Source organism: Anser cygnoides, chromosome 2 (assembly GCF_040182565.1).
Source record: "Anser cygnoides isolate HZ-2024a breed goose chromosome 2, Taihu_goose_T2T_genome, whole genome shotgun sequence".
NCBI classification, from domain to species: domain Eukaryota; kingdom Metazoa; phylum Chordata; class Aves; order Anseriformes; family Anatidae; genus Anser; species Anser cygnoides.
The window spans coordinates 118,281,724-118,295,339 of NC_089874.1; the positions used below are offsets into that span (position 1 = coordinate 118,281,724).

General features: G+C 35.6%; 1 protein-coding gene across 16 annotated transcripts in view; it reads left to right on the plus strand.

The window, feature by feature from the left end:
- Positions 1–13,616, plus strand: part of ASXL3 (ASXL transcriptional regulator 3) — a 135,213-nt gene that overhangs the window by 52,596 nt on the left and 69,001 nt on the right. For all 16 annotated transcript variants that reach the window (XM_066992902.1, XM_066992918.1, XM_066992906.1 and 13 more), the window contains 2 exons: positions 4,628–4,736; positions 6,086–6,197. In XM_066992902.1, the coding sequence (XP_066849003.1) occupies positions 4,628–4,736; positions 6,086–6,197 (221 nt within the window). The remainder of the gene's footprint in view (positions 1–4,627; positions 4,737–6,085; positions 6,198–13,616) is intronic.

The following is a 13,616-nucleotide window of genomic DNA, read 5'->3' on the forward strand; positions in this document are numbered from 1 at the left end:
GCCTTTCCCAAAAGGCGTATTTTCTTACCTGTTATCGCACTTGTTCTTTTTAGTTTCTTTTTATGGGCCCAGAATCGAGTTGATGGCAATCGAGTTGACCCATTCTGTTAATACAGTTGGTGGTGCTGTCATTACTTTCTGACCCATTTCACTGTGCTTTGTGTCTGTCCCTTTGACTTGCCATGAAAATGTATTTTCAATATTTGATTTCATATTCTATTGCATAGGACTTATCATTTTGTTTACTGATTTTCATGTTGATTTAACTTCTGTCTCCTGTTCATCAAGGTATCTCTAAATTTAGGTCCTTTCTTCCAGAGGTCTTGCAATTCCTCCCAAACTAGTTTAACTCACATGCACAATAAGCCTATTTTATCTATGTGACTTCATATCAGGTCTAGAAATTAGTTATGAACCCTTTACTTTGTTTCCAACAGTGCAGAAAATGTTGTTGCTGCCTTGTGACTATTTATGGATCCGTATGAGATGAGCAGATGATTTCAAACAAATAATAATCACATTTATGACAGCTAAGTGCTCCTCTTACAGCACTCATCATCCTATTTAGGAGCACAGCGGGAACCCTGGGAAGCTCTGGGAGGGGGCTGCACTGCGGGCACGGGGGCCGAAGGGCTGAAATGCTGCCTGCTGCCCAGCGTCAGGGCAGTTTCACTGTCTGCCATGCTGTATTGTCTGGACAGGTTGGCTTTAGGCATTTTATTTTCCATATTTAAAATATCTTGTTTGCCAACATCATTCTTTTTCTCTTGGCAAGCAGTCTAGCGAAGGCCATTAGAATTAAAAGAATAACCATAAAAGTTTCCATTTTTCTTTTTTCTGACAGCACTGTGTGTTTGAGAAGTTCTAAATATAAAAATAAATAGTATTGTTACTTCTGTTTTACAGATTTTTGTTGGTTTTCGGCAGAAGGTATCAGCGGAGAAAGTAACAGAAATTTGTACTTGCCTTAAATGTGTTTGCACAGCTTTGTGTATAGAGACTGTGTAGGCTGGTGTTAGGATTTAGGTATCGCCGGCTGCGTGACCAGTAGAGGGAGCCCAGAATCACAAAATCTTGGAGAGAGTTTTGGCTGGGGGAGTTGGGTGAAAAGCTTGCTTTTATAACGTGCAGGAATTTTGTGATGATATTTGGAAGGATGCTTGATTACTGCCAACTTACAGTGATATTGGGGAAGAACATATCTGAAACCTTGAAATGCCTGACGTCTTTTAAGTGATCAAATTTTATTAAGAAATTTTATGTTGGAAGGCTAATCAGTCATTTTTTCTTTTTCCTATGTCGCTGGTTGTTGTGACTCCATATCAACTTTGCAGAAAGTAAGTAACTTTTTAAAAATCTTTTTGAAAGCGTGCAGGTATAGGTATACTGCTTTTATGTAGGTATGTATATATATAAAATAACTTACCAGCAGAAAACGGTCAATCTTAAAGACATTCTGCTACAGAAGGTGACTCTACATATGACTTTCAAAATATCACAGTGGTTTAAAGTGATCTCACCCAAGAGATGGTAAATAGTATGGAAGTTCTGCATCTGAAGGCTGTAAATGTTAAACATATTCCTCATATGTAGACCGTGGCAACAAAACTCAGCATATTGGTTTTGAATATGTTGTGGCCATGAAAATTCACAGATATCAAGTTGCAAAGTTAAAAGTTATTGTAACCAATTTGATTTTATGGAATCAAAGTTGAACTGATGTGGAGTGTTTCAAGAACTTAGGTCAAATTGTGCAACCTTTCACATTCAAAGATACTTAGAGCCTTGTATTTGGCCGTGCTTGGCTGCTGTATTAATATATGCCAGCAGTTCTGAGAAGAGCGAATATGGCCTTAGGCTGGAGGAGAATTTAGAAAGCATGCGGTAAGCAGTATGGATCCTTCAGAAACTACCCTATGATTCAGACATCAGCCTGCACCATGGGATCTTTGATTGCTAGGTTTTCTAACCGCAGTTTCTTGTGTTGCGATAGAGTATACTGCAGGCATTTCCAGCATCCCTTGTGGGTAACGTCTGGGAATTTTAAGGATGTATTGACAGAAGAATAGGCAAGTGACTGGTTAACATGAGTCAAAATAGCTGTGATAAGGGACACCGTGAGATTACAGTTTTAGCTGCAAGCTCAAGATAAATTCTACCCCACAGTACCCGGATTACTATTTCGTTTGCAACTTCAGTATTTGTGTTTTGTTTTGTAACCCATAATAGACATGTGCAAGTCTTCTTTTCAAGAAGGGTGGACACAACCCTTCGGTTACAGGCCAAATTACCTAGGAATTGCAGATATCTTTATGAAATAAGCATAACAGTAGTTAAAGTACCTCTTGGCTCAGTAGCTGATACGGATTTCTTTGTAAGTCAGAGTAGTTTCTATTGTCCACTTGCCAGTTGGCTAGACTTCGAAGATTAAGATATCTGCTGTGAACACAGTAGTGGTCATGAGACATTGCCAGATCCTCTAGTTTGGGTTCATTCATCATGTATCATTTTAATTGCTTAATGATATCTAAAAGTAAGTTAGGGGTCCAGAATTTCTACATATGGATAGGAGAATGAAGCAAATCGCTGCATGCAAGCACACCCAGTTTTGTTTCTTGTTGATGTATTGAGTTTGTCTTCCACTGCAGAGTCAGCAAGTTCTTTCTATCTTGCAGAGAAAGTCTTAATCTGTGATAATGTTTCACTAAAAAGATCCAAGACTGCGAGGGTCTAAATTGCTTCATGTTATGTATGCTACCATATGGAAGAAATTATGCAGCTAGAACTGCTCTATTAAACGCCTTGTGTCTTTGCTTGTCAAACATTAATACAACAAGGAAAATGTGTAAAGAGATGTATACTACTTATTCCAAAACTTTTTAAAGTAATTGTTAAATTCAACTAAAATAAAGTCTGTTAATATCTTCTTTACTACTGCTAGCAATATCATTATAATTCTGCAATACTTAGTTTTATATTATATTACAGTATTATATCTAAACCAGATGTGGAATTAGTTTCTTTTTTTCTTTTTTAGGAAAAAAAAAAAAAAAGAAAATTGTTAAATTTTCATATTGCATGGTCATGTCTAAAATACTTAAAATGTATATGTTAAATATCTGATGCTTTTATCAACAAGCAGCATTTTTACCTGTACTTTTTGGATGTAGTAATGTGATATATTGGGTGACCAACAGTAAATACATTATATTGGACAGGACTTTTTATCCTGAGGACGCTTTATCATTGTTTAATTTTTACTGGAAGAGCAATTACCACATTATCTGTCTTGCCATTAAATGAATATATTTATAGTAAGGATGAATTTTGTTGTAACAGAGCCATGGAATTCAACAGAAAGCATCATCATCATGATGAAAGACAACAATTTCAGTCCAGTTTTATTTTTTAAAAAAAGATCAGTCTAGCTATTTTCAACAAGGATTGGATGCTTTCTTAAAATATTGCATAATAAAGAACAGTAGTTTTTAATGGACTTCTGAAGCCCTGATCCTGCTTATAGTTGAGTATATAATTAAACCTGAAATACTCAGCAACACACTTAATTTAATGCACAGGCATTGTTCCACTTAACCAAGTGGAATATATTTACGTGGCTAAAGATAAGCGCGTGTGCAGGCTAACGACCCCAGGGAAGAAGCACAGTTCCAGATTCAGTCCCTGAGTACGCCATGTACAGTAGTCAGTAAACGGGGACAGAGATGTTATAGTTCCTCTGTAAAGCTTGTACGGAAATTTAATTTTAAAAATAAAATGAAATAAAACAATTTATGAATACCTACGTCCCCAGGTTTCTGAGATCAGCTTTTCACAATAATGTATAGGTTTATCTAGGGTAGAAACATTTGCATTCTTTTTCTACTGTACTAAAACATATTTATTATAGAGAGGTTTGTGTACAAGTGCTCTTTTTTTTCTTAACATGTTGTGTTCCTTTCTAAATAGTCTCTTAACATGCACGGTAATTTCACAATGGTATTGCATTTAATTACTATCTTGAGTAGGTTGATCTCTTAATCTTTAAAACAATTATAATTTGGAAAGATAGTGCTTTACAGAAGGTATAAATGTACTTATATTTATATATAGTAATCCAGGTTGACCGTGTTAAGCCAGGAGAAGGCTTAACCATATATCACTTTTAATTTTAATGTGTTCTTCCTGGGCTCTTTATTATTCTTTTGTTGCCTTTCATCCTATAGGATGCAGCTGCCCTTGAACTTGGTACTGTTTTGATCATTCATGTGCAGCAGCCACGTTGTCTGTAACATTTTAAAAATGAGGCTTCATGGTGTTATTTACGAAGAAATTTCACATAAATATTTGGACTTTGGTTCTCTTCGAATGTGGAGCTGGTTGCTGTATGAAGAAAAGCATAATTATAATTCACAGACTTTTTGCCTCGAGCCTAGGGGACAGATGCATATGATTAAGTTTGAAACTGGCCTGTTATTGTAATGTAGATGTTTTCAGGGTTGAGAGAATTAAAAAAAAAAAAAAAAAGCCAGGCAAGCATGAGTTTAAAAAAAAAATAGACCGAGGGAATAGTTTTACAAGAGGCACTCAATCTTGGACTGCTTTATTTTTGCACAATTTTATTTTTCAGTGGAACCTCTCCATTAGCTTGCCTGAATGCAATGCTTCATACTAACACTCGTGTAGGTGATGGAACATTCTTCAAAATCCCTGGGAAGTCGGGACTCTACGCTCTCAAAGTAAGTTTTAATTTTGTATATAGAAAGTGCATAGTGCTATTAATCCATTTTATGAAAGTCTCAATAGATAGAAAGGTAAACAGATTAGATCCTTTGGAGAGGAAATGACCTGATAGTCCTTCTAACTGCTTTCAGATGTCTTTTAAAAGGATTTATAATGAAAGTAAACATTGAATGTTTTATCCTAGAAAGCATATACATGTTCTTGAATTTAGCATATGGTATAAAAAACATGTAGCTTAGCTAAAATGCTGATTTTTCAGAGTTGTTCAGAGAAAGGCCTTTGTTTTATGAGCAGTGAGCTCAAGAGAATCACAGACTTGCTTGTTAAGTAATCAGATTAATGTTTGATTTTTACATAGTGGAAAATTGTTTGCAAGTCTAATATAAATCAGCTTTAAATGTACAGGTTGTGTCATTGTTTTTGACAGGGAATTTAATTATAGTGGTGGAATTTTGTCTTTATGCTTTCTCTTTTCCTCTTTATTTGTCTTTTTGGTGTGTTTCTGCTGATTTCTATGGATTTTTTTTTTCTTTTATTGTACATGGGCAAATTTAGACTGGTTTCACAATCAGTGCAGGAATGTGAAGTAGAGGTGACAAATAAGAGAGTGAGATTATATGTTTGGCAGTATAAATGTAGTTAATTGGAATTTGGGGCTGGAGGTTTGAGGGAAAGGATGTTTTGTAATTTATGGCAGAAAAATTACGTATAAAGGTTTTAAAAACAAAACCATATAGATTTGCTTGTTCCTTATAACTAAAAATTCTTTATCTGAAGTTGAATTAATAGATTTCAGAATCTCAATTTCCTAATTTACTAAAACAAATGCTGTTGTTTTGCTTTAAATCTGGAGATATTCTTGGCACAAATCCAGATATTCACAGTCACTCCCATGCTTGTGAGCTCCAGGTTGCTTTTGAATTTGAATTCAGGAAACAGGCACAAGCTAAAAAGAAACATTAAAGGATTTGTGTTTTGCTGCAGCATTCTGGACACTCAACTGGAAGACTAGGATTTTTAACAGCCAAACAAGTCTGTTTCTGTTAAAAAGATAAAAAAATAAAAAATAAAAAGTGGAAGAACTTGCATTTTATTTGACAGTTTTTAAATAAAAGTGTTATGACTTCACAGAGTAGCTTTTTTGGTTTTGCTTTGAAAGTTGTTTCATGAAAGTAGCTTTTTATGTCTTTTTCTAAAATAACTCACAAGCTTATTTCATTTTATTCTGTTTTTTGAAATGTAAGCGTACGAGTATACTGCAGCAATGTATTTTTGGAGATGCAGTAGGAATGATGTATAATTTTTTTTTTGTTAATTTTAGTTTTCTTTTTCATTTTTACTGTAGAAAGAAGAATCAACATGCCCTACTGATGGAACATTGGATTTAGGATGTGAATCTGAGTTAGATGGCACTGAAATGGCTGAGACAAACAATAATAATGGAGAAGAAAATGGTGGTAGGTGTTTTAATTTCAGTGTTAAAGGGCGTATTTTGGGAAAAGACAAAGTATTGTTTACCTAAGGTTTTCATGGTGTGATTTCTAAAGAGTAATGTTTTGCTCGCAGTAGAATTAATTTTTAGTAGCTTCTTCTCTCTTTTGGCTTTATAACGAAATCAGGAACACCAAGTACCTTTATTTGACTTTGTTTTGTAAAAGACAATAAGTAGTGCTGTTAGGTGAATGTTGAGTAGATAATTTCATGGTTTATCATTGTTATAGGCCTCACAGCTAATGAATAATTTGCATTACCAGGCTTCAGACTTGCAGTGGACAGATACTGATATACCCCACTCATTTAAGCATGGACCTGTGGGGTCCCTCAGTAGTGTTCTGGGCACAGGACAAAGGTGAGGTTTTTTTCTTATTTCAGGCAGAGATTCTCCTGGACGCCATGTTGACATATTGAAGTATTGAATCCTGAGGTTTTTTTGTTTGTTTGTTTGTTTGTTTTTTGGCAAATAACAACAAACTGAAACATTGCAGTCACTTAAAAATGGCTTCAAGCAGTTTTAGAAAATTACCTTTTGAAAGGTAATAATTGCTCATAAACAAAACACAGTTCCTCAGTCACCTAAAGTGACTTGCAAGTAATAGAAATTAATATTCTTATTATTAGAGGTACACTCATGTATTGTTTGTAAAGTGAATGTTTTATTTAAAAAAAAAAAATCAAACTTTCCAGGATCTCTGAAATAAACCATCCCTTCATCAGTTCTGCCCACCTGCTCAGAACCTGTCCCACTGCTTGTTTGCATCTGACTGTTTTAGGTCACTTCTTGTATGGTGAGAGGGTGTACTGTTTACAACTAGGACATGAAAAGATTCATGCCTTTTTTTCTACTAAGATTCCCTTTTTTGATCTTTGGTGACTTACTTGGCTTCTATGCTATAGCTGTACGGGACTGATACTGCTGTTTTAAGTATTGCTCATTAGCAGCATTGAAAAATTACAAAATGTTCTGTGGTAGGAGTGATGGGATTGCCTAAGACAGGTTGAAGTCCCTTGGTTTGCTCAGCCCACAGCAGAGCAGGCTGAGGGGAGGCCTCATGGCGGCCTGCAGCTCCCTCACGAGGGGAGCGGAGGGGCAGGCGCTGAGCTCTGCTCTCTGGGGACAGCGACAGGACCCGAGGGAACGGCATGGGGCTGGGACAGGGGAGGGTCAGGCTGGGTGATAGGGAAAGGTTCTGCACCCAGAGGGTGGTCGGGCACTGGGACAGGCTCCCTGGGGCAGCGGTCACGGCACCGAGCCTGAGGGAGCTCAAGGAGCATTTGGACAGTGCTCTCAGATACATGGTCTGATTTTGGGTGGTCCTGCGTGAAGTTGGGAGTTGGACTTGATGGTCCTTGTGGGTCCCTTCCAACTCAAGATGTGTTGTGATTCCGTGATTCTAGGTTGTTCTGAATCTGCTGGTGAAGTTATGAAGCTTGATTGAAAAACAAAAGTCATAAATTATTAAATGGCTTTACATCTTCTTTGTGATATTTTATGGTTATAAGTTAAACACTGCAAGTGCTGTGTTTTTATGCTTATGTAGTCTACACCAAATGCATAAAGTGAACATACATATTTGTAGTTCTTCAACAATTCCTGTCTGATACTCAGTTGATGGACACTTCCCTAAGTCACAGGAAGAATACAGCAATGAAAAGCAGTGTAAATAGTCGTATTTCCAGTCATAGACAGGAAAGCAGAAGCTGATGTTGCTACTTATAAACAAACAAAAATAGTGGCAAAACCCTGGCAATTATTTAGGATGGTAGGATGTAAATAACAGTGCCACAATGCCAGAAGTAGAAAATTGTTGGGTTTGGACTGGGAGGAGGCTGTGTACTATTTTCACAGTTTACAGTGATAAAAATCATTCTAGCACTTCGGGTGACATAAAAGAGCAGCTGCTAAAATTAAACATTTTTAAATATTTGGGGTAGAGCAGTAATTCACACCCAGATTGTATTTAAAGATGAGAACTTTCCCTCATATTTCCTCTTTAACAAATTGTGATATTTTTAACTTTTTGAAAACATGACATTTTTTAAATTTTTCTAGTGTTATGAAGTTTGTATGCTCAAAAAAAAAAAAAAAAAAGAGTAAATGGGACGGCAATAGTGAGTCTATATTGTATTTAGAAAGACCAAGGCTGGGTTGATCAATAAGGAATTGAAGACAGCATATCTTGTATCAGCCAGCTGATACAGGGCTTAGTTTTGTTAAACATGTTTGATAATAGCTTTTCTTGAGACTGAAAGTTTAGTTGATAAAGGCATCTATTGATATATATTTAGAATTCTGTAAGTGTACGTTTGCAGTGTGTAATGCTTGGCTTAAAAACAGCACCGTGACCAAGAAATGCAGCCAATTCTAAATGGATTGAAAATTACAAGTTATTAGATCTGCAGAGGAGTAGGAATCACCATCCAAAATAGGTATTTTTGCTGTTCCCTTGAGGATGCGATTTGACCTTTTTTCATTCAAGGTATTTGTCAATACTTTTTGAAAAGTATTAAATCCTTCCTGATTAAATTTATTGATAATAAATAAAAATGTTGAGATGCCTCCTGATTGCCTTGTAAATGATTAGAGTTGAACAACATGAATTTTATTAGAATTTAAAGTAAATTAAAAAGGTTATGTTTGTGAAGTGGAGATGTATTTCCAATAAAATCAGTAAATCTGAAAAGCATTTAAGTATCACGGTAGAAAATGAATTCAACATAAATGAGATGCTTTTGCTAATTAGTCCAGTGCAGTTCTTGGACTATAATTCTGGTAATACTGATTAAAGGGTATAGGTGCAGTTCTTCCTTTGGGTATAGCACTAGTTAAATGATTAGTGGTGTATTGCATTCAATATAGCTGTAAGAAAGAATTAGGGAAAATAGGAAAGGATTTAGCAGAGAAATGTAAGAATTCCTGAGTGAACAAATACCCCCATTGCTCTGGGAAATTTAAGAGAGCCAGTCTAGTTAGTTTATCAGAGATGAGATGACTTGTTCATTTGGTAAATATTTAAGAAAAGTTATTTCTATAGAAAATATTTGGTCTAGCAGAACAAACCTAACCAGATGCCTATCAGTTTAACTATGCATACTAAAACTGGGATTTTTTTCCTTTCAGAAAAGTATTCTGTGGCATTAAAAAAAAAAAAAAAAAAAAGGGTCCAGTATAAGAAACGCTGTATGAAATACTCGCATTCATGTTTCAGAAAAGGTCAATAGATATAGCAATTCCTTTCAGCCTTGATATGTATGATACATACAACAATGGATATTGTTTTCATGTTGTATTCTTAATTGGCTGATTGCATTTTTAATTTGCTCTTGTTTCCAGTGTGATAGAGTCCAGAAGCCCCAGTTCCAACAGAATGATCAGATGTCAAAAGAAGTTGTTTAGCAAGGATCTAAAAGTGCCTCTTTAAAGTTAGTTAGCTGGAAACTGAGGATGAGACCCTATCATGAACTTCAGCAATTGCCTCTGTCCTTTTGTGGGCTTGTAGAAGACAGTCTTCATCTTTCTGGCTAAAAAGTACCAGCTGACATTCAAACAGCAGTCACAGTATAATGCAAGCTACTGAACAATTTTATTAGCATAATAATATAGAAACTTCTCACAGTTAAAAATGCATGACTTGGCAAAAGCTCTTAGTCCACATCAGTACTGCTAAACTGATAACCAGAAAGGCCACACCTCAGGATTTTGCAGATGCAGTGGAGAAATCTCTTTCCCCACCTTCTCCCAAGGCACATGTTAAACGAGTGCTTTATGTTACAGTTGATTTTGTTTGGAATGGGATTTCTACAGAAGGTCTCTAATAGTCTCTCGTATCTTTTTGTAAATTCCATTTCTCTCAAACACAGGGGCAGCAAGTAAAGGCACAGTCAGTAAAAGAATTAAAATCCCAATTACTGTTGCCTGGGAAAATGATGACTATAATATCCTTTTGCCCATCAATAGGATGTTCTGTTCTCAAAAAAGCATTGGTCCCCAGGGTTTCTGAAGCCAGGAGTAATCCATCAGCCACGGAGAGCAGTTGATTAAAAGTTGTCTTCATGCAAGCCAGTGGAATGCACAATGACCTAACTGTGGAGGAGGTAGCAATCCCTGCGGTAGCGTGCCTTCCCTCCCCAGGCCCAACCCAAACAGAGGGCCTGAAGTTTGCCCAGAGCTGAGCAATATAATTTCCTCTTGAGACGCTGTGGTTTGCAGCACTTCCGAAAACTGGAAGTTCTTCAATTTAAAAATGAACTGGCAGAATTAATCTCTTAGGCAGTTTTCTTAGAGGTAGTAAATGGATGATAGAGGATCAGATTCTTGCTGAATCCTGAAGTTTTGTCTTTGTAGCTGCTGTGATCTTGGATGCCTTGTGCTTTTTGGACTAGGAAGCTGCTAGGATAACTCCTGTTGGGAGGAATGAACATTCACCATTGTTTGAAAGCTGAGCCCACGTTTATGTATTCGGTTTCTTTCCGAGAATGGAATTTCTGGCAGTCGAGGGAAACCTGTCATCCTTAGCATATTGTTTCTTGAGAACGATGCCACTGCTTCTGCTGAGTATGTCAGTTGTACATGGCAATATCTGGATGCCAGGTAGGCTTTCTCTAAGCAGAAGAGTGGCAAAGGAATAGCAGCCCAAACATATTGAGGTCAGGATGACACATCTGAAAGAGACTTTTTCTGGTTTTTTTGCTTTTTGTTTGTTTGTGTTTGTTTGTTTTTTTTTTTTCCCCACAAGTAGTTACAGAATAAAAGTACTGTACCCAGGATTAAGTTTAACTTCTCTACGTTTCATTGCCTCTGTGGCAATAAGTCATAAGAATGAGAAGATAACATAGAGCTTGAGGGAGAGATCATCTCATCTTTTTTTTTGGTGTTGTTTTGCTGTACATTATCGTTTATGAGGCCTTAGAAACTGGTGACTTAGTGATGACAGACTACATTTCTAGTGGAAAATGTTGACTTCCTTTGGAACGAGGATTCACAGTTTTCAAAGATTTATTAAATGTCTGGGCACAAAATTCTCCTTAGATTATTATGTGATTCAGTGCAATCACATCCTGACAGGGTATTTGATGTCTATTTCCAAAACATGTGATTGAATGTTACTTATCATTTCACAGTGCAAGTATTACTTTTTGAAAAGAATGTTACAGTCACAGTAGTGCTCTTGATATATGCATCTGGTTTTGCTTGCACTGGTGAACTTGTGCAATTAACCAACTCCCAAACTGGTTTTCATTTTCAAAAGCTGATGGCAACAGTCGCGTTCTGAATTGTTCAGATTTTGCAAGTTAAGCTCTAGAGATCAAAGAGTGATGGAGGTGAATTACTTGATACGTCTGTGCTGGCAAAGCGTGACCATTTATGTCAATGCAAGTATAGATCTGTGTCACCCAAATAAAATATTGAATTATCTGGATATTTCAGAGAGTTTTTGTGTGTATGTTTTCCTAAGGGGGTTCTCTGTGAAGTTTTCTATCTCCAGAGTGTGTACATACATTTTATGCTTGAGATAGACTATAGTCTTTAGCATATGGTAGCAATATTAATTTGAGTTTTGTAATGTGGCCATTAATAAACAATCTTTCTCATCTGCTGTGGTTTCTGTAACAAAGAAGGAAGTGAACTGGTGTTGATTTTACTGGTTTGATTTTAAATCAGTATGGTCTGTCTGAAATCAGAATTAATTGTGCTATTTATTTGGGGAAAACAAGCCCCATAAAGCACTCCAGGAACTTTTCTGTCCATCCAGTTACATAAATCTGTTTATAATTATTCCTAATATCTTTCAGTGACAGTGAGACAGAGTGATTTTAAGTTGTATTCTTACAAAAGACTGTTTATTTGAAGAAATATATCTTCTAATATGGTTTAAGTAGGTATCATATTTATTGGGGGTAGGGAGGAGGTAGAAAGTAATATAAAATTACTGAGATAGTTTATGAAATTTGAAATTAAAAGGTAACATTGCTGATTTTTACAAATCATAGCCTGTCACAGTAATTACAAAAACTGGTCTTGGAAAAATGGAAGAGAGGAGGTTATTTTAACTGCAGGTTGTCAAAAACATTTTTAACATCCTCTTTTCGTTAAGTAATTCTAATTCTATCATTCATGTTAACACTCCCTCAACACTCACTGAGGAGGTCTTATCTTCAGAGACCCAGCTGCTCTTCCAGCTCGTAACCTAACAGTTTATGGCTTAATAGTTGCTTTATTTCTTCACTCAGTCCTGGCCCTTGAAGAAGCTGAATGGAGCTTAATTATTCTCCATTAAAGGGAAATGCCTCCTGTAGGCTTAAAACTACTCTTGTTCTCTTTTTCTACTCTAGCAATAATGGTGAACCCTCTTTATTTGCTACCCAAATATTTTTGCTTAGTCTGTTGCATTCTTTCAAGGTTCTTTTCTTCCTCCCCAACATCTAGTTTATTTTTAGCATTCTTTTCTGATAGAGTTTTTCAAAGTAACATAGATCTGATAATATTCATGCATCTTCTGTGCTTATGGACAAAGTAGCTCAGCTTTCCAAAGTTGTACATATGTACAAAGACCACTGACTCTTCTTGAATTTGTTTATCTTTTACTGTGTTCTTTGGTTTTCATAGCGGCAGTCTTAAGTCTTTGTTTTTTTCACTAGGACCATCAATTTTTACTTCAAACACCGACATATTTTTCTATCATGTTTTTCCATTTTTTCACTTCTGACTCATGCAGAGAAAAGCAGTTGGACCTTATCCATTTGAATGAACAAATAAATACAATTTTCTGTGGTCGCAGCCTTTGTAGTATACTGAGATTTTGGCATAGATTGATTTAAATCACTAAGCAGCGCAACTTGCTTTAAAGAATAAATTTATTCAGCATCTCATATTTGTATTTAAATTCCTAAAGAAAAGTTTAATTCATATTGTTTTGTAAACAATTAATATCTTGATTTTCTTTAGTATTTTTTTTTTACTAATCAAGAGAATAGACTGTATAAACTATTAAGCAATTATATAAATTAACATAATGTATTTAGATGTTTAGTGTTTATATCTTCTATTTTTGGAAAATAGGCAGTGGCATGTCTTATTAACTGGATGGTTAGGTTTGTACCCATGATTTGTATCAAGCTGCTTTTAAATGGAAATGGAAATTTAAATAAACATGGAAAACAGTATTTAGAATTTCTTAATATTTTAAGCTATAGGATATGTGAAGGAAACTATTTTTAATGTACTAAGTATATTTTAGAAAGGAAATATTTATTGTTATGAAGTTGACTTTCTCTAATCACGATGTCGTTTAAAAAAAATTAAGCAGTGGATTTTAGCCTCAAACTTCTATTTCTTTAATTATAGATGACAGGAAACAGAAATACTTTGTTCTCCAATT